The following is a 26,919-nucleotide window of genomic DNA, read 5'->3' on the forward strand; positions in this document are numbered from 1 at the left end:
CTCCCTCTGATTTGTAACTGTGGCATAAATTGAAAGCTCAGGTGTACCAAAATAATTCTCAAAGGCTGCAAGAGCCACAGCAGAATAATGAAAACGCTATTGCTGCCATCCCTCTGGTCAGACCTGCTACACATGTCTCACAGTCTGATAAATTGAGGAGAGTGCTGCATCGACGTGAAAGGAGGCCTTTTCCGCCATATTCCGTGATGTGCATAACCAAGGGCCAATCCCGCTTCAGTCTGTAAATATTTTCATTTATCTCACGCAGCATTACCTAAAGACTACACAGATTATTTCTCATGTAGATATCGCATTTATATGTTGTTTCTTTGTGAGAAGGATAAACGTGCCAGGACTCGTGACCTATCGAACTTCATTTTCACATCTAACGAAACGGATGCTCGTGTGGTTGGAGTCCCATAAATCTCACCAGAATGTGGAATCAGATGGTGGGAGCCAGTGAAGTTGAAATAGAAAGAAGACGCGGATTCTTCGTCAGGCTAGTATAGTGGAAATTCTACAGCAGCAGAAAACGGTGTAAAGGGGTAGGATTCGTTATGAACAGCAAGCTAGAACAGAGAGTGAGTTACTTTAAATGGTTCAGTGATAGATTTGCGCTCATCAAAATCGAAAGCAAACCAACATCAACCATTGTAGTTCAGGTCGAAAGGAGAGGATGAAGAGACAGCAAGTATGAGAGGACAGTAAACGGGAGATTCACCATGTAAAGGGAGATGAAAGTGTTATAGCCATTGGAGATTAGAGTGCGGTTCTAGGGGAAGGAATAGAAAGAAAGGCTACGCGGGAATATGGGCTTGGTAGTAGGAACGAGGGAGGAGAAACATTAACTGAGTTCTGCTATTAAATTCACCTAGCAACAGCGTACACTTTATTCAAAATATCTCAATAGAAGGAGGTATACTTAGAAAAGGCTGGAAGCCACAGGGAGATTTCAATTAGTCTACGTCAGTGACAGGCATACGTCCCGAAATCAGACAGTGGATTGAGAGAGGTACCCACGATTAGATATAGACTCAGATCACAATTTTGTGATGATGAACAGCCGGCTGGTGTGACCGAGCGGTTCTAAGCGCTACAGTCTGGAACCGCGCGACCAATACGGTCGCAGGTTCGAATCCTGCCTCGGGCATGGATGTGTGTGATATCCTTAGGTTAGTTAGGTTTAAGTAGTTCTAAGTTCTAGGGGACTGATGACCTCAGAAGTTAAGTCCGATAGTGCTCAGAGCCATTTGAACCATTTTTTTTAAATGATGAACAGCAGGCTGAAGTTTAATAGAGCGATTAGGAACAGACAATGGGCAAAGACATGAGATACGGAAGTACTAAGGAATGAAAAAATACGCTTGCCACTGAAGTTCTTTGCCACTATAGATACTGTGATAATGAATAGCCCAGTTCAGTTGAAGCGGACTGGACATCTTTAAAAAGGGCAATCACGGGAAGGAAAACGAACGTGCAGGGAAGGTAACTCCGAAGAAACCACGAATCGGAAGAAATACTTTAATTGGCCATCGCAAGAAGGCAGTACCAAAATGTTCATCGAAATTCAGGAATACAGAAATGCAAGTCACTTACGAATGAAACAAGTAGGAAGTTCAGGACAGAAAAGACGAAATGGGTGCATAAAAAATGTAAAGAAACTGAAGAAGAAATGATTGTCTGAAGGACTGACACAGCATAAAGAAAAGTCAAAAGAACCTTCGGTGATTCTAAAAGTACGTGCACATTAAGAACTCAGCGGGAAATGCATTGCTAACCGCAGAGGAGAGAGCGGATAGATGGAAAGAGTACGTTGAAGACCTCTATGAGGCGGGGACTTATCTGATCACGTGGTAGGAACGGGAGTCTACAGGGAAGATATAGGGCAGCCAGTACTATAACGGCTTTGGGCGCATAAGATCAAATAAAGCAGAACGGATATATAACATTTAATCTGAGTTTCTAAAATCATTGGCTGAGATGGAGACTATTCACGTTGGTGTGTAGGATGTATGAGTCTGGCGATATGCCTTCTGACTTTCGGGAAAACATCATCGACACAATTCCGAAGATTACAAGGGCTGACAAGTGCGAGAATAATCATACAGCGTATGAATGCATTCACAGAACTGAAGATGGTAATGAAAACCGGTAATTAGCAATAAAAATTGTTTACAAGTGATCATCGCTAAGAGGTTCTCCTTCTCTCAGGAATAAATTTAAGTATTAGGAAGTTTTTTTATTCTTTTCTGAAGGCATTTGTCTGGAATATATATAGTGTGCTGAAGAACAGTTGACGCAGCTGTGCGCCAGTGGTCCCGTCTACTGCCCGCAGCTGGTGGGCCAGCACGTGGCCGTGCTGATAGTGTCTCGGGCGCTGGCGGGCGTGAGCGGCGCGGGCGGCTTCGTCGTGTGCGGCGCCTACGTGCGTGACATCTCGGAGGACGCAGTCCGCGGGTCGCTCTGCTCCTTCCTCGTCATCGCCTACATAATCGGCCTCCTCTGCAGGTAGGCGTGCGTTCCCTTCCAGCTGTCTGCTCTCTCCTCTTATTCGCCTACACATTCGGCCTCCTCTGCAGGTGGCCATCCTTCCTCCACAACTCTGCTCTGCTCCGTCAGACCTGAACCCGCATAAGTGGCTAAATAAAGGAGTTCTTTATGTATACCGGGTGGTCATCAGTAAAGTGCAGTTACTCACAAAGGTACAATGTGGACTGATATTACGTACGGCAGCGAAACTTGGTAGATGTGCCAAAGTGTTAATGCGGGACCGATTTACTCTGCAATAAGATAATAGTTCCAATTTTGGCCGCCGGGTGCAAATCTGGCTCTGCGAATGCAAGAGAGAATTGTAGACATGTTTCCATATGTAATGGTTCAGGAGCGAGACGTGGGCAGAAGAGATCAACAAAGCGAATAAAGCGTAATATTGCTTGTATCATAACTCCCGCTTACACAATTTGTTCAGTGCAGTAGTGCAAGTCAATATATAGTCATGGATATTTGTTGGAAAATTAACATCGTCTCTTGAAGTAGTTGTGCACAGTGTATAGGCAATACTATGAGATCCAGTATACCGACAAATGCAGTCAAACGGTATCGCATCTGATATCAGTAGTGCAGTATACAGGGTGGTACATTCATAGTGACCGAGCCAAATATCTCATGAAATAAGCACCAAACGAAAAAACTACAAAAAACGAAACTTGTCTAACTAGAAGGGGGAAACCAGATGGTGCTATGGTGGGCCCGCTAGATGGCGCTGCCATAGGTCAAACGGATATCAACTGCGTTTTTTTTAAAATAGGAACCCACATTTTTTATTACATATTTGTGTAGTACGTAAAGAAATATGAATGTTTTAGTTGGCGTACTTTTTTCGCTTTGTGATAGATAGCGCTGTAACAGTCACAAAAACATGGCTCACAATTTTAGACGAACAGTTGGTAACAGGTAGGATTTTTAAATTAAAATACAGAACTTAGGTACGTTTGAACATTTTATTTCGCTTATTCCAGTGTGATACATGTAAGTTTGTGAACTTATCATTTCTGAGAACGCATGCTGTTACAGCATTATTACCTTTAAATACCACATTAATGCAATAAATTCTCAAAATGATGTCCGTCAACCTCAATGCATTTGGCAAAACGTGTAACGACATGGTGCTTCGAAGACCAATCCACTTGTCATGAAATATGCTATTCAATATCGCTTCAACCGCACGCGAGCTATGAGCCGGACATGCATCATGTTGGAAGTAGGCCTACATCGCCATTCTGTCATGCAGAGAAACATCTTGTAGTAACGGCGGTAGAACATTACGTAGGTAATCAGCATACGTTGCACCATTTAGATTGCCATCGGTAAAAGGGGGCCAATTATCCTTCCTCCCATAATGCCGCCAAGCAATTCCTGGTGCACAGAAATATGGTACGGGTGCAATCGATGTTGATGAGCATTCTCAAAACCGACGTTTTTGAGATTCACGATTCTCGTGCAATTTGTCTGCTACTGATGTACGGATTCGCCGCGACAGCAGCTAAAACACCTACTTGGGCATCATCATTTGTTGCAGGTCGTGATTGACGTTTCACATGTGGCTGAATTTCCTTAAATAACGTAACTATCCGGCGAACGGTCCGGACACTTGGATGATGTCGTCCAGGATACCGAGCAGCATACATAGCACACGCCCGTTGGGCATTTTGATCTCAGTAGCCATACATCAACACGATATCGACCTTTTCCGCAATTGGTAAACGGTCTATTTTAACTCGGGTTATGTATGACGAAGCAAATACCGTCCGCACTGGCGCAAGGTTACGTGATGCCACGTACTTATACGTTTGTGACTATTACAGCGCCATCTATCACAAAGCGAAAAAGTGGTCCAACTAAAACATTCATATTTCTTAACGTACTACCCCCCCCCCCCCTCCCCCCCGCCCATGAACCATGGACCTTGCCGTTAGTGAGGAGGCTTGCGTGCCTCAGCGATACAGATAGCAGTACTGTAAGTACAACCACAACGGAGGGGTATCTGTTGAGAGGCCAGACAAACGTGTGGTTCCTGAAGAGGGGCAGCAGCCTTTTCAGTAGTTGCAAGGGCAACAGTCTGGATGATTGACTGATCTGGCCTTGTAAGAATAACCAAAACGGCCTTGCTGTGCTGGTACTGCGAACGGCTGAAAGCAAGGGGAAACTACGGCCGTAATTTTTCCCGTGGGCATGCAGCTTTACTGTATGATTAAATGATGATGGCGTCCACTTGGGTAAAATATTCCGGAGGTAAAATAGTCCCCCATTCGGATCTCCGGGCGGGGACTACTCAGGAGGATGTCGTTATCAGGAGAAAGAAAACTGGCGTTCTACGGATCGGAGCGTGGAATGTCAGATCCCTTAATCGGGCAGATAGGTTAGAAAATTTAAAAAGGGAAACGGATAGGTTAAAGTTAGATATAGTGGGAATTAGTGAAGTTCGGTGGCAGGAGGAACAAGACTTTTGGTCAGGTGAATACAGGCTTATAAATACAAAATCAAATAGGGGTAATGCAGGAGTAGGTTTAATACCGAATAAAAAAAAAATAGGAATGTGGGTAAGCTACTACAAACAGCATAGTGAACGCATTATTGTGGCCAAGATAGACACAAACCCCCGCCTACTACAGTAGTACAAGTTTATATGCCAACTAGCTCTGCAGATGACGAAGAAATTGAAGAAATGTATGATGAAATAAAACGAATTATTCAGATAGTGAAGGGAGTCGAAAATTTAATAGTCATGGGTGACTGGAATTTGGTAGTAGGAAAAGGGAGAGAAGAAAACATAGTAGGTGAATATGGATTGGGGCTAAGAAATTAAAGAGGAAGCCGCATGGTAGAATTTTGCACAGAGCACAACTAAATCATAGCTAACACTTGGTTCAAGAATCATAAAAGAAGGTTGTATACATGGAAGAAGCCTGGAGATACTGACACGTTTCGGATAGATTATCTAATGGTAAGACAGAGATTTAGGAACCAGGTTTTAAATTGTAAGACATTTCCGGGGGCGGATGTGGACTCTGACCACAATCTATTGGTTATGACCTGTACATTAAAACTGAAGAAACTGCAAAAAGGTGGGAATTTAAGGGGATGGGACCTGGATAAACTGAAAGAACCAGAGGTTGTACAGAGTTTCAGGGAGAGCATAAGGGAACAATTGACAGGAATGGGGGAAAGAAATACACTAGAAGAAGAATGGGTAGCTTTGAGGGATGAAGTAGTGAAGGCAGCAGAGGATCAAGTAGGTAAAAAGACGAGGGCTAGTAGAAATCCTTGGGTAACAGAAGAAATATTGAATTTAATTGATGAAAAAAAAAATATAAAAATGCAGTAAATCAAGCAGACAAAAAGGAATACAAACGTCTCAAAAATGAGATCGACAGGAAGTGCAAAATGGCTAAGCAGGGATGGCTAGAGGACAAATGTAAGTACGTAGAGGCTTATCTCACTAGGGGTAAGATAGATACTGCCTACAGAAAAATTAAAGAGACGTTAAAAGAACCACTTGTATGAACATCAAGAGCTCAGATGGAAACCCAGTTCTAAGCAAAGAAGGGAAATCAGAAAGGTGGAAGGAGTATATAGAGGGTCTATACAAGGGCGATGTACTTGAGGACAATATTATGGAAATGGAAGAGGATGTAGATGAAGATGAAATGGGAGATACGATACTGCGTGAAGAGTTTGACAGAGCACTGAAAGACCTGACTGACGGCCTTGGGAGAGCCAGTCCTGACAAAACTCTACCATCTGGTAAGCAAGATGTATGAAACAGGCGAAATACCCTCAGACTTACAGAAGAATATAATAATTCCAGTCCCAAAGAAAGCAGGTGTTGACAGATGTGAAAATTACCGAACAATCAGTTTAATAAGCCACAGCTGCAAAATACTAACACGAATTCTTTACAGACGAATGGAAAAAACTAGTAGAAGCCGACCTCGGGGAAGATCAGTTTGGATTCCGTAGAAATACTGGAACACGTGAGGCAATACTGACCTTACGACTTATCTTAGAAGAAAGATAAAGGAAAGGCAAACCTACGTTTCTAGCATTTGTAGACTTAGAGAAAGCTTTTGACAATGTTGACTGGAATACTCTCTTTCAAATTCTAAAGGTAGCAGGGGTAAAATACAGGGTGCGAAAGGCTATTTACAATTTGTACAGATACCAGATGGCAGTTATAAGAGTCGAGGGACATGAAAGGGAAGCAGTGGTTGGGAAGGGGGTACGACAGGGTTGTAGCCTCTCCCCGATGTTATTCAATCTGTATACTGAGCAAGCAGTAAAGGAAACAAAAGAAAAATTCGGAGTAGGTATTAAAATCAATGGAGAAGAAATAAAAACTTTGAGGTTCGCCGATGACATTGTAATTCTGTCAGAGACAGCAACGGACTTGTAAGATCAGTTGAATGGAATAGACAGTGTCTTGAAAGGAGGATATAAGATGAACATCAACAAAAGCAAAACGAGGATAATGGAATGTAGTCGAATTAAGTCGGTGATACTGAGGGAGTTAGATTAGGAAATGAGACACTTAAAGTAGTAAAGGTGTTTTGCTATTTGGAGAGCAAAATAACTGTTGATGGTCGAAGTAGAGAGGATATAAAATGTAGACTGGCAGTGGGAAGGAAAGCGTTTCTGAAGAAGAGAAATTTGTTAACATCGAGTATAGATTTAAGTGTCAGGAAGTCGTTTCTGAAAGTATTTGTATGGAGTGTAACCATGTATGGAAGTGAAACATGGACGATAACTAGTTTGGACAAGAAGAGAATAGAAGCTTTCGAAATGTGGTGCTACAGAAGAATGCTGAAGATTATATGGGTAGATCACATAACTAATGAGGAAGTATTGAATAGGATTGGGGAGAAGAGAAGTTTGTGGCACAACTTGACTAGAAGAAGGGATCTGTTTGTAGGTCATGTTCTGAGGCATCAATGGGTCACCAATTTAGTATTGGAGGGCAGCGTGGAGGGTAAAAATCGTAGAGGGAGACCAAGAGATGAATACACTAAGCAGATTCAAAAGGATGTAGGTTGCAGTAGGTACTGGGAGATGAAGAAGCTTGCACAGGATAGAGTAGCATGGACAGCTGCATCAAACCAGTCTCAGGACTGAAGACCACAACAGCAACAACTACGTACTACACGAATATGTAATAAAAAATCGGGGTCCCTATTTTAAAAAAAACGCAGTTGATATCCGTTTGACCTATGGCAGTGCCATCTAGCGAGCTAACCATAGCGCCATCTGGTTTCCCCCTTCAAGCTAGACGAGTTTCGTTCTTTGTAGTTTTTTCGTTTGATGCTTATTTCGTGAGACATTTGGCCCGGTCACTATCAAAAGACCACACTGTATAACGAGACATCAACTACTGAGGTGGTAGAGGGTGTAGCTCGGTATGGAGGCAGTCAGCTAAATATGGTGTTAGTGTACTCATACATGCCTTTACTGCAGGCAGTAAAAATTGGTTCAAACGGCTCTGAGCACTATGGGACTTTACATCTGTGGTCATCAGTCCCCTAGAACTTAGAACTACTTAAACCTAACTAACCTAATGACATCACACACATCCAAGCCCGAGGCAGGATTCGAAGCTGCGACCGTAGCAGCCGCGCGGTTCCGGACTGCGCGCCTAGAACCGCTAGACCACCGCGGCCGGCTGCAGGCAGTAAACATACACCATTAGTGACAGTGCTTGTCGCGTACGTAAATCACGATTGTGACGATACCACGCTGAAAACAGTTATCACGTGTCCAGAAAGAAAACATTATTGCTTACAAGGAGATGGGTCTCTCCAGGATCAAATCATCGACAAATCGAACCGTTTAAGTAGAGTGATCGATAGTACATACAACTATTGCTGCCGGCGAATAAAGCATTTGAGCATACAACAGTGATCTTTCCTCAGACAAGGACCGACTTCCTGATCTTGAGTCTCTTCGGCAGTACTATTCTCAGCCGTCCAAGTATGACTTTTGTGAAATCATAGATGGTGAGCCACACATTTTTACAGAAAGCCTCGAGTTTCTGCACAGCTGCACTGTTAATTCTTGTTTTCATATCGGATTAATTCAAAGATTAGGTTGAGCAAGATTCATTCAGCTGTACAAAATACCCAGTACAACGCGTAATTGTTTGCCGAGGTATTTCAAGCAGTTCAAGACCGCGGCACTTGCGAAAAGCCTCACATAAAATACTGTGGAGCACAAACGAAAACAGCAGAGAGAAAGTCACCTAACTTCTGTTTACCGCGTTCACGGATTACTGCCGGCTTTGTGGCGTAACAGTGGACTCTCGATGTAGAAGAGCTCGGTGCGAACTGTGGTCTTGCACTCGCTTAACCAAATAAGGGCTCCTCATACGTCACGTGCGTCTTTGTTTCGTGTCGCGACTAGTCTTACTGCAAACACAGAAGCTCGAAACGGAAGCGACCCTTGTAGTTGCATTCTTTTCGCTTCTTTCGTGCAACTGTCGCTACTTACAACCAGGACAAGAATTGTCCGACCATATCTTAAATGGAAGATAAGGGCGCGTTTAGACTAGCCAGATTGAGTGACTGGTATGAAGGTTTAGATAGGAGAAATATCATGTGTTTTTAATGGCGAACCAAATCAAAATCTAGACACAAAGGGATTAATGACGTTGACTGGCAGTGGGCAATGATTTAAATCAATGGGGAAATTGGAAAATTTATGCCAGACTGGGATTCGAACCCAGGTGTCCTACTTGTTAGGCAGATGTGCTGATTACTGCGCCATCCAGACATAGTGGTCGTCGCAATTGCACGGACAACCCCAGCATGCCTCCTGTCAGACTCAAATTCGCACGTTATCCTCACACTACACATGCATTGCCAGTTGCCCATTATCCTTGTTACACGCGATATTTCGCCGATTCCCGTAAGTGTTCCAGTGTGGTGTGCATCTGCAGTGAACTGATAATTCGTCGTCCTCTCCTTAAGTATGTATGTGGTATCGGTTCTTTCTGACACGTTGAGAATTTGGGTCTGAAGGGAGGAGTGCTAGGATAGTAGGCGCAGTTGCACTGGTCGCTGTTTCCGAATGGAGCAGCTGTCAGCGCATCTCCCTAGAAAGCAGGAACCTGGGTTCGTATCCCGGTCTGATATATATTTTTCACCGTTCCCCACTGATTTAAATCGGTGCCCGTTGACAGCTAACATCATTAATTCATTTGTGTCTTGATTCATAGCGGCTACATTGGCTACATACAAAAACAAAAGCTGTCGAGTACAACTGCGGCCCATTATTAGGGATGTAACAATTGAGATAGACTGTGCCGCTCACATCTGGCAATCGCAACCCGTAAACATTTGTCCACCGTAACTGTGTCAAAAGCATTTTACGTAGTTGTAGCATAGCTTCATCAATTTTTAAATTTAATTTTTTATTAAGTATTTTAGTTTAGCATATAAAATTTAAAACGATAGTGTTTAACACCGGTTGATGTTTCTGCTTTATTTCTCAGTGGACTTTTGGCATATTGGAAGTATGATATTTCGAAATTACTTGACTAGCAACATGTTATTATAAGATTTAGCATCGTAAAATATCCGTTTTATGTGTAGAGCGCATTATGTCACACATTGCTTACCACTTTCCTCTCTTCATAAGTAACGTATCCAATGACTACGCTGTCGACGGGCCGTTAAACTCTCTCTCTCTCTCTCTCTCCCCCTCTCTCTCTCTCTCTCTCTCGTAAGTATATATTGTACGACATGTTGTTAGACGGACTCATTGCATTTACTGACTACATTTCATTAGCATACGTTTCAGGAAGTCATATGCAGTAACAATGAAAAAGAAAGCAATCACTGCTGGTTCATTCAATATAGCTACAGCCACATGACATGCCGAAAGGCGTCGTCTCCATTCAGCGGCTTAGAAGGGAATTCGCTTGCAATACATTCTGACTGGCTTCAGTGATCTGCATTATGAGCTGTAGACGCAAATTACGCTAATATGAAAGTAGCCTATACTCAGTTGGGGTTGGGTTGGTTTGTTTGGGGGAAGAGACCAAACATCGAGGTCATTGGTCTCATCGGATTAGGGAAGGATGGGGAAGGAAGTCGGCCGTGCCCTTTGAAAGGAACCATCCCGGCATTTGCCTGGAGCGATTTAGGGAAATCACGGAAAACCTAAATCAGGATGGCCGGACGCGGGATTGAGCCGTCGTCCTATACTCAGACAACGTAGACGTTCAGATATTGGACTCATATTTGTTGTAATCCGGCGTAAAATCTCAGCCCGGCTATGCTGGTCCCAAAATTTTGTCGTTTTTGGCTCCTCGAACAGCGACGTGATCTTTTCATTCTTAGTCTCACATACCTGAGTTAATGTGGGGTGTCAGCAGGAAGAAACATACAACAATGCAAAAGATGAAAATGGTTCAAATGGCTCTGAGCACTATGGGACTCAACTTCTGCGGTCATTAGTCCCCTAGAACTTAGAACTAGTTAAACCTAACTAACTTAAGGACATCACACACATCCATGCCCGAGGCAGGATTAGAACCTGCGACCGTAGCGGTCTCGCGGTGCCAGACTGCAGCGCCCAGAACCGCACGGCCACTTCGGCCGGCCTAAAGATGAAATCGCAACAGTATTTATATGCCCTGACTACGGAAGTCATCTGTCTTAACTGACTGGCGTGGCAAAAGAGATTCCGATTGTAGAATGCAGCACGTCATAACATCACAGACAACTGACTACCCAAATGAGGGATTGGTTGATTTGTTGTAAGCATAGGACGCTCAAACTGAGATTACCGGCACCCTCGCTAAAACAATTTGAGATGAATTTATTTACAATGTTTAAAACATTAATCTTCTTATCGTTCTCCTTCTTCTTCTTCTTATTCTTGCGGATTATCTTCGGCTGGCGCCGCTTCTCTGCTCCCAGCAGCCATCTCGTTCTGTCTTGCCTTTCCTCAACGTTCATAATCCTTGCTTCCACTGCCTCCTCCACATCATTTTGCCAGTTGCATCATGCGAGTTGGCAACCACTTTTCTTCCACTGGAATCGTATCCATCGCAGAATCCTATGTGGTGCACACCCCTATCTATTTCTTCAATTGTCGGCTTACGTCATTTCTTATCTTATCAATCCTAGTACAGCTTGAGTTGTGTCTTAATTAATCGCTCTGGACCACAGTATTATACATGTTTGAAAGTTTTACAGTGTGTAGATATATCCTTTAGGAACAATATTTTCATTTCTCCACATAATTTCCATTCCTCTCAGCTGCCTTAAGCGATCTTGGAACCTGCGCCTGTATACCCGCACGGTAAAATTCTGGACCAACCTGTTGGAGACTCTGTATGGCAGCGAGCACAAGGGAGTCATCATCTTCAAAAACTTGTTCCACGAAGAGAGTCTTTCAGTTTCCCAAAGAGATGACAATCACATGGAGCCAGGTCAGGACTGTAAGGCGGGTGTTTCAGTGTTGTCCATCCGAGTTTTGAGGTCGCTTCCATGGTTTTTTGACTGACTTGTGGCCGTGCATTGTCGTGCAACAGCAAAACATCCTGCTTTTGCTGATGTGGTCGAACGCAACTCAGTCGAGCTTGAAGTTTCTTCAGTGTCGTCACATATGCATCAGAATTTATGGTGGTTCCAGTTGGCATGAAGGCCACAAGCAAGAGTCCTTCGGAATCGAAAAACACCTTAGCCATAACTTTTCCAGCAGAAGGTGTGGTTTTGAATCTTTTTTTCTTGGGTGAATTTGCATGATGCCACTCCACTGATTGCCTCTTCGTCTCTGGTGAAAAATGATCTGCCACAATTCTTCCAAGAAATTCATCTCCACCATTCTCGTACTGTTCCAAAAGTTCGCTGCATACCGTTTTTCTTCTTTCTTTGTGAGCCACTGTCAACATACTAGGAATCCACCTGGCACAAACATTTTTTAACGCCAACACTTTCAGTTTTCTGCAAACACTTCCTTCCCCTATGCCAACGTAGCGTGACAATTCGTTTACTGTGATGCGCCTGTCAGCAGTACCAATTCGTTAACTCTCTGCACATTGTCTGGAGTGGTGCAGTACGAGGCCTGCCGCTGCGAGGACAATCCTCAATATTGCTGTGCCCGCTTTCATCACGTAACCTGCTTGCCCACCGACTAACTGTACTGCGATCGACAGCAGCATCTCCATACACCTTTTTCAACCTCTTGTGGATGTTTCCCACTGTCTCGTTCTTACAGTACAGGAGTTCTATGACAGCACGTTGCTTCTGACGAACGTCAAGTGTAGCAGCCATCTTGAAGACATGCTGTGACGCCGCCACTCACGGGAACAGGTTGAACTAAGTTTGAAAACAAGCGGGAAGGATGTATCTACACACTGTAAAACTTTCACAAGTGCATAATGAAAACTGTATTTTTACAAAAATAGTGTGCATTTCTTTATGAGTGACCCTCGCACATTCTTATTCATTATACACCTCGCCTACTGCAAGCTCTTTGGTTTGCATATTTTTGGAGGAGTTAGTACGGACACTAACATGAAAAAAGTCCAGTACATGCATCCATTAAAAGCTTTGTGTCCTTGTTCAGTGGAGGATGTGTGTTTCATAGTAGCAAAGATGAAAAATTGCTCATAGCTCTTAAGGTACGAATTTTAGAGCTCTTGCATCCTCGATACTGTTTTGGTTCACCCTAACACCTCTGATACTTGCCTAACCTACAATCTTCGCAACAAGACTACTGATACACGTATTCCACTCTCAGAAGTATCACAACGATTTTCGCTTATAACTTGCGACTCGGTGGTTTCCTGAAATTTTGTAACATCATCACCTCGTAAATATGAGCTACCACAGTATTCGTTCAGCAATAAGACGGACCAAGTTTCCTTTATAATTAGTTTGGAGGTAGAGACCCTCGTTTCTATATCTACATCTACATTTATACTCCGCAAGCCACCCAATGGTGTGCGGCGGAGGGCACTTTAACGTGCCACTGTCATTACCTCCCTTTCCTGTTCCAGTCGCGTATGGTTCACGGGAAGAACGACTGCCGGAAAGCCTCCGTGCGCGCTCGAATCTCTCTGATTTTACATTCGTGATCTCCTCGGGAGGTATAAGTAGGGGGAAGCAATATATTCGATACCTCATCCAGAAACGCACCCTCTCGAAACCTGGACAGCAAGCTACACCGCGATGCAGAGCGCCTCTCTTGCAGTGTCTGCCACTTGAGTTTGCTAAACATATCCGTAACGCTATCACTTTTACCAAATAACCCTGTGACGAAACGCGCCGCTCTTCTTTGGATCTTCTCTGCCTCCTCTGTCAACCCGACCTGGTACGGATCCCACACTGATGAGCAATACTCAAGTATAGGTCGAACGAGTGTTTTGTAAGCCACATCGTTTGTTGATGGATTACATTTTCTAAGGACTCTCCGAATGAATCTCAACCTGGCACCTGCCTTACCAACAATTAATTTTATATGATCATTCCACTTCAAATCGTTTCGCACGCATACTCCCAGATATTTTACAGAAGTAACTGCTACCAGTGTTTGTTCTGCTATCATATAATCATACAATAAAGGCTCGGTGTCGTGTTGCAGCTACGCGCTGCCCCTGGCGCTGTCTTACACGATGACGGCGGTGGTGTCTCTGGTGCTGTCCGCCGCCTCCCTGGCGGGCCTCTTCTGGTTGCCGGACACGCCCTGGTACTACTTCAGCAAGGGCCGCCCCGACGAAGCCAAGGCCTCTCTGCGCTGGTTCAGGGTCGGCAAGACCGTAAGTACACTCTGCTCTCTCCATGTACCAATCACACATCATTCTCTGTGTTACTGCGAACTAGATACTGGCAGAAGTAAAGCTGTGAGGACGGGGCGTGAGTCATGCTTGGGTAGCTCAGATGGTAGAGCACTTGCCCGCGAAAGGTAAAGGTCCCCAGTTCGAGTCTCGGTCCGGCACACAATCTGCCAGGAAGTTTCATATCAGCGCATACTCCGCCGCAGAGTGAAAATCTCATTCTGGAAACATCCCCCAGGCTGTGGCTAAGCCATGTCTCCACAGTATCCTTTCTTTCAGGAGTGCTAGTTATGCAAGGTTCGGAGGAGAGCTTCTGTAAAGTTAGGAAGGTAGGAGACGAGATACTGGCAGAAGTAAAGCTCTGAGGAAGGGGCGTGAGTCGCGCTTGGGTAGTTCAGATGGTAGGGCCCCTGCCCACGAAAGGCAAATGTCCCGAGTTCGAGTCTCGGTCCGGCCCACAGTATTAATCTGCCAGAAAGTTTCGTATCAGTGCACACTCCGCTGCAGAGTGAAATTCTCATTCTGGAAAATTATTTAATCTGTAAATTTCTAATGAAATGAACTTCGAACATTGACAGTATTAAATGAAATAAATCTTGTCGGGGAAAGGCTTACTGACAATGACTTAACTTTACGTGTCGAGAATGTGTTCGTATCTAGTTTACAACTGTCGTTTGACAAGTCCTGCATACTGTGCATGCGCGACCGTTACGATGGAGTGATAAACTTGAAATTCACGTCACTTGTGAGCGAGATTTATCTGTTTGTACAACTGCGTGGTGCCTCTTCTTTTGGACATGGCAGAAAGAACAGACACCACGAATTTATGTAACTAATTCGCGTACATGGGCAACGGATCCACCTTCTTCTGTGATAGGGATTGGGGGTAGATGGAGCTCTGTGGGAGTGTGGAAAGGACGTGAGGTGTGCTGAGACAGTCTGTGCAGGTGTGGCTATACAGTGTCCCAGTTGACGGAGTGGTTAAGGATCCTGCGTAATAAGCAGGAGATCGTGGGTTCGAATTCCGATCCGGTACACATTTTTACTCTTCGCCGCTATTTCCGTGTAACTTCTCAATGCAGTTGACATCAGTAATCCCTTTGTTTGTTTTCTTTTCTCAATGTACATGCAGTATACAGGGTAGTTCATTGATAGTAACCGGGCCAAATATCTCACGAAAAAGCATCAAATGAAAAAAACTACAAAGAACGAAACTCGTCTAGCTTGAAGGGGGAAACGAGATGGCACTATGGTTGGCCCGCTAGATGGCGCTGCCGTAGGTCAAACGGATATCAACTGCGTTTTTTTACATAAGAACCCCCATTTTTTACTACATATTCGTGTAGCACGTAAAGAAATATTAATGTTTTAGTTGGACCAATTTTTTCCCTTTGTGATAGATGGCGCTGTAACAGTCACAAACGTATAAGTACTTGGTGTCACGTAACATTGCTCCAGTGCGGACGGTATTTGCTTCATGATACATTACCTGTGTTAAAATGGACCGTTTACCTATGCGGAAAAGGTCGGTATCGTGTTGATGTATGGCTATTGTGATCAAAATGCCCAACGGGCGTGTGCTATGTATGCTGCTCGGTATCCTGGACGACATCATCCAAGTGTCAGGACCGTTCACCTGATAGTTAAGTTATTTAAGGAAACAGGAAGTAGCCGGCCAGTGTGGCCGAGCGGTGCTAGGCGCTTCAGTATGGAAGTAGGTTAGTTAGGTTTAAGCAGTTCTACGTTCTAGGGGACAGATGACCTCATAAGTTAAGTCCCATAGTACTCAGAGCCATTTGAACCATTTTTTTGAAACAGGGAGTGTACAGCCACATGGGAAACGTCAACCACGACCTGCAACAAATGATGATACCCAAGCAGGTGTTTTAGCTGCTGTAGCGGCTAATCCGCACATCAGTAGCAGACAAATTGCGCGAGAATCGGGAATCTCAAAAACGTCGGTGTTGAGAATGCTACATCAACATCGATTGCACCCATACCATATTTCTATGCACCAGGAATTGCATGTCGACGACTTTGAACGTCGTGTGCAGTTCTGCCACTGGGCACAACAGAAATTACGGGTCGATGACAGATTTTTTGCACGCGTTCTATTTAGCGACGAGGCGTCATTCACCAACAGCGGTAACGTAAACCGGCATGATATGCACTATTGGGCAACGGAAAATTCACGATGGCTGCGACAAGTGGAACATCAGCAACCTTGGCGGGTTAATGTATGGTGCTGCATTATGGGAGGAAGGATAATCGGCCCCCATTTAATCGATGGCCATCTAAATGGTGCAATGTGTGCTGATGTCGAACTTAATTTTCTACCGATGTTACTACAAGATGTTTCACTGCATGACACAATGGCGATGTACTTCCAACATGATGGATGTCCGGCACATAGCTCGCGTGCGGTTGAAGCGGTATTAAATAGCATATTTCATGACAGGTGGATTGGTCGTCGAAGCACCATACCATCACCAGCACTTTCACCGGATCTGACGTCCCCAGATTTCTTTCTGTGGGGAATGTTGAAGGATATTTGCCATCGTGATCCACCGACAACGCCTGACAACATGCGTCATCGCATTGTCAGTACATGTGCGAACATTACGGAAGGCGAACTACTCGCTGTTGAGAGGAATGTCGTTACACGTATTGCCAAATGCATTGAGGTTGACGGACATCATTTTGAACATTTATTGCATTAATGTGGTATTTACAGGTAATCACGCTGTAACAGCATGCGTTCTCAGAAATGATAAGTTCACAAAGGTACATGCGTCACATTGGAACAACCGAAATAAAATGTTCAAACGTACCTTCGTTCTGTATTTTAATTTAAAAAACCTACCTGTTAGCAACTGTTCGTCTATAATTGTGAGCCATGTGTTTGTGACTATTACAGCGCCATCTATCACAAAGCGAGAAAAGTGGTCCAATTAAAACCTTCATATTTCTTTACGTACTACACGAATATGTAATAATCCGTTTGTCCTATGGAAGCGCCATCTAGCTGGCCAACCATAGCGCCATCTGGTTTCCCCCTTCAAGCTAGACAAGTTTCGTTCTTTGTAGTTTTTTCGTGTGACGCTTATTTCGTGAGATATTTGTCCCGGTTGCGATAAATGGACGACCTTGTATAGACATGAAGAATAACAGTTTTCACATAAAAATTTCGGAGGCATTACTTTTCAGCAATCACTTCTAAATACTATATTTCTGAATTATTGGTATTTTCAAAATGTAGGTACACTAAGATGGGAAAAATGCGGGATACCTCCTAATATCGTGTCCGACCTCCTTTTGCCCGGCTTAGTGCAGGAACTCGACGTGTCGTGGACTCAGAAAGTCGTCGGAAGTCCTCTGCAGAAATATTGAACTGTGCTGTCCATAGCCGTCCAGAATTGCGAAAGCGTCGCCGGTGCAGGATTTTGTGCACGAACTGACAGCCCGAGTATGTCCCAGAAATGTTCGATAGGATTCATGTCAGGATGGCCGGCCGTTGTGGGAGAGCGGTTCTAGGCACTTCAGTCCGGTACCGCGTTGCGGCTGCGGTCGCAGGTTCGAATCCTGCCTCGGGCATGGATGTGTGTGTGCCATGTCCTTAGGTTAGTTAGGTTTAAGTAGTTCTAAGTCTAGGGGACTGATGACCTCAGATGTTAAGTCCCATAGTGCTCAGAGCCATCTGAACCATTCATGTCAGAAGATCTGTGTGACCAAATCATTCGTTCGAACTGTCCAGAATCTTCTTCCAACCAATCGCGAACAACTGTGACCCAACTACATGGCGCATTATCATCCACAAAAATTCCATAATTGTTCAGAAATATGATGTCAATGAATGGCTCCAAATGTTCTCCAACACAGCTCACACCATTCTGGGACCACCACCAGCTTGCAAAGTGCCTTGTCGACAACATGCGTCCGTGGCTCCTGGGGTCTGCGCCACACTCGAACCCTACCATAAGCTATTACCAGCTGAAATCAGGACTACGCTTTTCCAGTCGCCTAGGGTCGAACCGATATGGTCAGGAGCCCACGAGAGGCGCTGCAGGCGATGTCGTGCTGTCGCGACATTCTCGTCGGTTGCCTACAGCCACAGCCCATCAACACCAGATTTCGCGGCACGATCCTGACGCATACATTCATCGTACGTCCGACACTGATTTCTGCGTGTATTTCACTCAGTGTTGCTTGTCTGTTAGCACTGATAACTCCACGCAAACGCCGCTGCCCTCGATCGTTAAGGGAATGCCGTCATTCACTTCGTTGTCCGTGGTGAGAGGTAATGTCTGAAATTTGGTATTCTCGGCACACTATTGACACTTTGCATCTGTGAATACTGTATTCCCAAATTATTTCTCGAAATGGAATGTCCCCTGGCTCCAATAACCATTCCGCGTCGAGAGGCCATAATTACGTCAGAAACCTTTTCACATGAATCATCTGAGTAAAAATGACAGCTGGTGCTACATCACAAATTTATATTTCAATGAATGAACACTTACTTTTTCATTTAAAGTTACTGAAGCCCTCTCTCCCTCTTCCCGCCGGTTTACAACTATCACCAATATATCTTTTTCGGGAAATGCTGAGGTGACGCAAACAGAAAGCATACAACATAGAATTTTTTAATTCGTTAAGTGACAATGACTTGCTTTCTAAGAATATTCTGGAGCTTACCGAAAGCATTTTTTCGATCAGAAATGTTTGTCACCTTCCTTTAATTTTCTTTTAATTTCTTTCAATAATATAGTTTTGGAATGTGACTCATCCCTTCAGATACATTTGTCTAGAGGACCACTTTGTACCCACTCCCGCGCCAGGGAGCGTTTGGCATTTTGATTCAGTCCCGAAGTTGGCTATTAAGTAACCACTATCCCATAAACACGGATGAAAAACTGAACTATTGGTTGCGTATTTGGCACCCTGTAAAAAGTAGATATCGTAACGACAGTAACAACAACAACAATGACGACAACAAATAACAGATTTCAACGAACATCAATAATTCGAATATGCATAAACGATCGAATGTTCCCGCTCAGCGCCGAATGCGTCGAGAATCAGCTATGTAGACCGTTTTCATTCCGTTATTCCCACAGACTACTTTCAATCGGAAGAAATGAATGACTGATAATCCAATCAATACGTAAAATTACAACCAGTTCATCACTACACTGTCCCTTTGATGATGAAAAGTATGACACGATTAGGGCAAACACACAAGAAAACATCAAGAGTCATTTGCAGATGAATTCAATGAATTCAATCATTACTTTCCAGGATACAATTTAAACAGAAGCAAAAGTTGGCCAAAACCTGCTTCGCAACCCATTTACCAGCAATGCTGGATAACTTGCAGAAAAAATCCAAAAATAGCTCATTGAAATACCTAAGATTAAACAAGCTGTATGGTCGCATTTCAATCTGATTCTTTTGAGCAGTTTTGTTGTTAAAAAGCAATTTCAAATATTAAAATTCAAGAAATCACCTTGGGCCATCTTATGCTTGCCTCTACAACTTATTTGTGAGAACAAGGGTTTTCTGCTTCGCTGGTAATCAAAAACAAGTCCAGTAATCGCTTGGAAGTAGTGACAATATTTGTGTAACTCTGAGCAATAATATTAGCCCCAGTATTACCGAACATGTGCAGGACATGCAAGTTCAAAAACTGAATAGATACAAACCAAATTTCATTTTCTACTAAAGATGTTGTCTCCCGTCATAATAGATCTGTTAAAGTGTGTTAACATGTAGTTTAACGAGTATGTTATAAGTTTCAATTAAGGGGAGTCGTACCGCACAAAACAACAAAATCTGATATTCTTACTTTTATGCATATTATGAAAATGTAGATATCTATGCTTAGTTTGTTGTTTGCTGTTGTATAGCAACATTCGAATATTTACTGTTTTAAACAAATATTTGAAAATAATCATGCACTGGCATTTCTGAGCATTATGTTTTGCATCATTTGTGGAGAGAAAGCCCTATGGTGACTTGTCTATTACAAAACTAAAGTGCATTAATCATGTGCACAAGAGGATGAGCACGAGACAGTTCAGGCTTAAATGGGAATCGGGAAGTACTATGTTATCAGATTGTCTAAATATACAGCGTCGAGTGACTGATAAAGAAATTGATCAGATTGCACAATATTATCGCATGCGTGTTAGAAGTGACAGGGATAATTTAGATGGTATGAAGAGAGCTGTTTGGGCAATTCATTTCCACCAGCTATCTACAGATGCTGAACCAATCCTCAACCTCTGCTCCAGTGATTGGCGTAAATAGCTGAAGGCAAAAGACGAAGATAAACGGACAGTCTCTCACAACATTACTATACGATATGCTGCTGTGATTGCCATGAAACCCGTGTTTCAGCATCTTGTCGATCCACAGCTGTTGAAGCGATGTCTGAAGGGCAAAACACTAAATGCCAATGCATCTTTTAGTAATGTTTTTTTGGAAGGTCAGCCTTCGAACTTCGTGGTTTTGACGCTGCTTACTTTAAATGATGGTTACTCCGGGAGACTACAGCTTAAAACACCACTAAAAGTTTTGAGACTTGGGATCAACTGTGAGTCATGAAGGCAGAGATTGCAGCATCAGTACGCCTATAGAAGCCAGATCGAGGAAAGGAAGGCAGCATTGGCTGAGGAAGATGAAGAAGGAGATGAGAACTACCAGGCAGGAGGAGTCGAACATATTTTGTATATATCAGTTGGATGCGTGTTAATCTTTTTTTCTTTAAAATCCTACTTTCTCAAAATGACATTTTTCAGTAAAAATGCCTTTTGTTCTGAGAAGCTTCTAAATCTACTTCTCTGAATTATTTACACGTAACATAGATAATATCGTGATATTATTGCAGGTCTACTTTAGTAGCATTTAATTTAATAGTTAAAATTAAAGAATTTATAATTGTGAAAATGTACATAAAAAATTATATGTTTAGGAAATGAAATTGTAACTTTTTCCCTAATTGTCGTTTTAAAGTGATTGCAGAGCAATACAGAGGGGTTCAAAAAATGTATCCACTCTTTAAAAGTCCATAACTGGCAAAGTAATTGACTGACTTGTCTCATCCTTGGTATTGTAAAAGTTTGTAGTTCCGGCAATCGCCACACAAGCGTTGTATTGCGTTGTTTTGTTTTGTCAGATGACAGTCGCCAGATAGTCAGTGTTTTGTTCTTAGTTGCACCTAGTTACTCGAGTAAACATGGCTGGTGCAAGGCTTACGTTCGATGAAAGGAAGTCAGTTTTGAAGTGGTATTTTAAGTACGAAAACATTAATGAGGTTCAACGGCAATGGTGAAATGAGTATCAAACAGAGCCACCGACAGGTTTAACGATTCGTTGCATTCGAGACAAATTTGAAGCCGAAGGCTGTGTTAAAGATGTACGCAAACAACGATTTGGACGACCTGTAACAGTAACAAGTCCAGTTAACTCCCGTCGTGTGTTACAACAGTTCACTCGCTCACCACATAAGTCTGTGAGACAGTGTGCCCGTGAAACTGGAGTGAATCGCTCAAGTGTTCGGCGAATTTTGAAGACAGTAAAGTGGAAGTGCTACATCCCACGATTGCTAAACGCAATGAACGAGGACGACCCAGCTCGTATAATGGAGTGCTGCGAGTGGTTTACTAACATGGTGCGCAACGATGAAGAGTTTGCAGAGAAGATTGTGTGGTCTGATGAGGCACAGTTAAAAACCCAATGGTACAGTAAATCGCCACAATTGCATATACTGGGCCGCCGGAAATCCGAACGTCCATGTAGACAAAGCCGTGAATTTGCCAGGAGTAAATGTGTGGTGTGGTTTGTCTTACGGGGGCTTGATTGGGCCATTCTTCTTTGACGGCACTGTTACCGGTGAGGTGTACCTTCAGAAGCTTCCGACATCCATTTTACCTGCAATCCGAGACTTGTATGGAGACGGAAGAGTTTACTTTCAACGAGATGGCGCCCCAGCCCACTACCAAAATCGTGTTAGGGCGTATCTCGACGAAAATCTACCACGAAGATGGATAGGCCGTAGAGGTGCAGTGGAGTATCCACCACGTTCCCCAGACGTAACTCCTCTGGACTTTTACCTGTGGGGAACACTAAAGGACGTCGTTTATCGACAAAAGCCACGCACATTGGATGAACTTCGAGAATCCATCGTACATTCGTGTGCAAATATCCAACTGAACACGTTGCAAAGTCAGTAGTTCGTGCTGCGTTTCGGCGGCATCGTTTGTGTGTGGATGTTAATGGTGACCATTTCGAACACCTACAGTGATAGCTTTAAGTTGGACTTTAAGCTACACTTTGCCGGCCGTGGTGGCCGAGCGGTTCTAGGCGCTACAGTCTGAAACCGCGCTGCTGCTACGGTCGCAGATTCGAATCCTGCCTCGGGAATGGATGTGTGTGATGTTCTTAGGTTAGCTAGGTTTAAGTAGTTCTAAGTTCTAGGAGACTGATGACCTCAGAAGCTATGTTCCAGAGGGCTCAGAGCCATATGACCATTTTAAGCTACACTTTCACCAAAAATGAGAGAACTCCGTCAATTAGTTTGCAAGTTATGGACTTTTAAACAGTGGATACATTTTTTTGGACCCCTCTGTATATTCACAGAAAACATGTGGCAAAAAATCTCATATTTATATATTCTACAGTTCCTGAGAAAACGGGGCGTTCATATAGCCATTTTAAGATTGTCAAGATAGGGTGATACGACTCCCCTTAAAGTTTATTTTTAGATCGACACAGTTTTTTTTTCCTTGAACCTTTTGGTCCTTACTGACAAGAAAGAATACAAAGTGATCGCTGGTAAAAAAAAGAAAGAAAAAATAATTGGAGACCACTGCTCTATGGTGTTCACGATAGAGAGGGTGTTGATGCGAGGGGCGCTTTGCAGGAGGAGGAACTGGAGACGGAGTTCGCAATGAGGCAGGCGGCGGTCGAAAAGAAGCGGCTGGAAGACGCCGAGCGGCACGTGTCGCTGCGCGACCTGTTCGCCACCAAGGCCAACCGGCGCGCCTTCGCCATCGGGATGGTGGTGTGCGCCAACCAGCAGCTGAGCGGCATCATGGCGGTGGTGTCGTACGCCGAGGGCATCTTCTCGGCGGCGGGCGGCGCCATCGACCCCGCGCTCAGCGCCGTCGTGGTGGGCGCCTCCCTGCTGGGCGGCGTCGCCGTCTCCACGCTGCTGACGGACCGCGCGGGCCGCCGCGCGCTGCTGTTGCTTAGCAACGCGGGCATCGCCGTCTCGACGGCGGCGCTGGGCGCCCACTTCTACGTGACGCGCGCCGGCGGCTGGTCGCCCGGCTGGCTGCCCATCGCCTCCCTGTGCGTCTTCGTCGTGACCGTCTCGCTGGGCGTCTACCCGGTGCCCTACGTCGTGCTCGCCGAGATCTTCTCGCCGCGCATCCGCGAACTGGCCACCTCGCTCGGGCTGACGCTGATGTGGGGCGTGTGCTTCCTGGCCGCCAAGCTCTACCCGTCCGTGGCCGCTGCCTGGGGCGACCACGTCTGCTACTGGTTCTTCTGCGCCAGCTGCGTCGCCTGCGGGCTCTTCATCGCGCTGGTGATGCCCGAAACCAAGGGCCGCTCGCTCGAGGACATCCAGAACGACCTCGCGGCCGGCAGGCTCTGCGGCAGGAGGGTCAAGACCGAGGAGGCGATCTTCAGCTCGTCCAGAAGGCTCACGCTCAGCGGCCAGAATCTCAGCGTCAACAATCAGAAGAAAGAGATCGTCTGGTGACCGTCTCCATCCGTAAGGGGCGTGCCATGACCTCGCGCCATCGGATCCGAATCTTGATCCGTCCATGTGATTCGGAAAGGCTCTACTATTTGTTATGTTGTACCTTGCACTTCGAAGACGGGGTCGATGCAGCTCTCCAAGCTAGTCTATCGTGTGGAAATCTTTCGGTCTCCGCACGAGCACCGCAATGTGCGACCAATTGCAGAGGTTCAGTTGGTTCAAATGGATCTGAGCACTATGGGATCTAACATCTGAGGTCATCAGTCCCCTAGAACTTAGAACTACTTAAACCTAACTAACCTAAGGACATCACACATATTCATGCCCGAGGCAGGATTCGAACCTGCGAGTGTGGTGCCCAATTGCAGAGGTTTACTGTATTGTTTCCCACTACAATGTTCACCCTCAAAGTATCCCTCCACAGCCAAATTAACTATTCGTTGATGCCTCATGATGCGCCCGTTAGTCCATCATTGTTGAACTGTTATTTGGAAAAGTACTACTGTTTATGATGGTGCAGTATCCAGTTCGACATTACGTCAATCCTGCGCTCCACACTAATTTATCTCCAGCTAACCAGCTAACACTTACAACCTTCTTTACGTTCGCAAATGTTTTACTATAGTCAAACTCCAGTCTCCTTTGCACTGCTACTCCTAAGAAAGTCTTGCATAAGCCTTTACAGTCTCTTACCCATGTTGTACCATAAACTCACTACTCTCTCATTCGATAAAGAGCTTAATTTATTACCCATTCTACCCATCCCAACCTCTTCTCCAACGTCACAGTATCTTCCTGGGTGTTCTGTTTATCGTCCATGTTTCACTTACCGGTAGATGAATGGTATGCCGGCACGGCAGCTCAGCATGTTCGGTCAGAGGGTTTAGCTACCCTCTGTAATAAAAAAAAAACTGAGTGAATGGATCAAAGAACAACCTGAACGAGTGCCATCGGACATCCGCCACGAACAAAGTCAACGATCAATATAGAACAAAATGAGATTAAAAAAAAAAAAAAAAAAGTGGTCAGCGTGACATACTGTCAATCCTAAGGGCCCGGGTTCGATTCCTGGCTGGGTCGGAGATTTTCTCCGCTCAGGGACTGGGTGCTGTGTTGTCCCAATCATCATCATCATCTCATCCCCATCGACGCGCAAGTCGCCGAAGTGGCGTCAAATCGAAAGACTTGCACTAGGTGGGCGGTCTACCCGATTGAAGGCCCTCATCACACGCCATTATTATTACTTACGCGTTCTACAGTTAACACTACAATATACCTCAATTTATATTTGATGTTAACATTTTAGTCCTCTTCAGAAGTGTTTTTCCTACTGACATTCTACATTTTATATCCTCCCGTTATGATACACAACAGGCATCTGGGTAATTTCCAAGAATGATTGCCTATCGAAGTCGTGGGGTCCAAACGATACATATCGAGCGTGCGATCGTAAGTCGACCATGCGACCCTGGTGGCAGGAGTTATGAGTATGTTTACGTTGGTCACTACTGTAACAACAAAAGAAAAGCGTTACAAAAATACTTGTTACTGCAAAGGAGACAACTTACCTTGCTCGTCGTCGGTGTTGTCGTAATATGAAAGTCCATTACGGTGGTCTGATGGATAATTTGGATGAGTCGAGCTATGTATTCTTCCTGAAACTCGTTCGTTTTCCGCGCTGTCCACAATGAAAATGTAACGGTATTTCAGCATCGAAACTGTTCTTACGAAGTTTTACATATTTCGCACAACCACAGTCCACACAGTTCCTTCTATCCTCGCCTAGTAATACTCCATATTTGTGACAAAAAGTCGAACAATTTTCTGCGTTGGATAAACATGGAATTAGATTCTTCCATGTGAGAGAATCCTCCGAAGAAACGTCAAGTACACCAGACATCCAACTCACTAACGACATAAATCGTCTGGGTTTCCCTAGCAACTCACGAATAATTCGCGGAGATATGTAATTTAGAGAAACTAAGGGAACGATGCAGATAAAAATGACGATCACAAATAATTGATCAGGACGCCCGCCAGCGGAGTCGCATGATAGATTTACAATCGCACGCTCGATATGTATCGTTTGGACACCTTCACTTCGAGAGGCAATCATACTTGGAAATTACCGGTATCTGTGCCAGTCACACGTTTTACCAATATTTATGACGCGATTTGACGATTTGTACCCCGTGCTCAGGCGGATGTAGTTTATCGTGACATACGCATTTCTGGATGAGCCGGTCGCCTGCTTTAGATTTCATTCTAAAGCACCTATCTGGTGCTATCACATACACGCATTTCTGTGGTATAATCGTATATAAAACAAAAAAAATACAAAAAAGACAAACATATTGGCAGGCAAGTACACGAAACGTAATGTAGAGTGATTGTATGCATCCGAAAAACCAGCGAAAAGCTGTACAAGACCTGAATAATACAGATGTAGACAGATAGAACTATTTTCTTGGACTCAATGACAGCTTGGTCCCTTTCTTCCAAAATCATTTCCATGATTTTTTGAGACAATGGCTAGGTAAAATATTCATAGCCGTTATCCCACATAATTATTATTTCCTCTTCTAACCACTTTATTGAACCTAAAACCTGAGTGAAGGAGTTAATGGAGATACCGGATAACTCCAGTATCCTACATTATCGCGGTTTGAAAAGTATTGCTGATTTCTTGCGGAGTCTTCATGTACAATTCCGCACATACGAGATGCTATCGCTCTTAAGATAACGTCAGCTGGCCTTCAGAAAAATATGTCAACTGGCATTACAGCGAACGCATGAAATTATTTCTGAAGCGCCC

The 26,919-nt window shown here is 44.2% G+C and overlaps 1 protein-coding gene across 1 annotated transcript in view; it reads left to right on the top strand.

Moving 5' to 3' along the window:
- The window catches only part of LOC124620227 (facilitated trehalose transporter Tret1-like), a 43,051-nt gene extending 18,947 nt beyond the window's left edge, over positions 1 to 24,104 (top strand). The window contains exons 3-5 of the mRNA XM_047146895.1: positions 2,336 to 2,508; positions 14,143 to 14,317; positions 23,259 to 24,104. Of these exons, the coding sequence (XP_047002851.1) occupies positions 2,336 to 2,508; positions 14,143 to 14,317; positions 23,259 to 24,104 (1,194 nt within the window). The remainder of the gene's footprint in view (positions 1 to 2,335; positions 2,509 to 14,142; positions 14,318 to 23,258) is intronic.
- Positions 24,105 to 26,919: the final 2,815 nt, after the last annotated feature.

This window comes from Schistocerca americana, chromosome 6 (genome assembly GCF_021461395.2).
Source record: "Schistocerca americana isolate TAMUIC-IGC-003095 chromosome 6, iqSchAmer2.1, whole genome shotgun sequence".
NCBI lineage: Eukaryota > Metazoa > Arthropoda > Insecta > Orthoptera > Acrididae > Schistocerca > Schistocerca americana.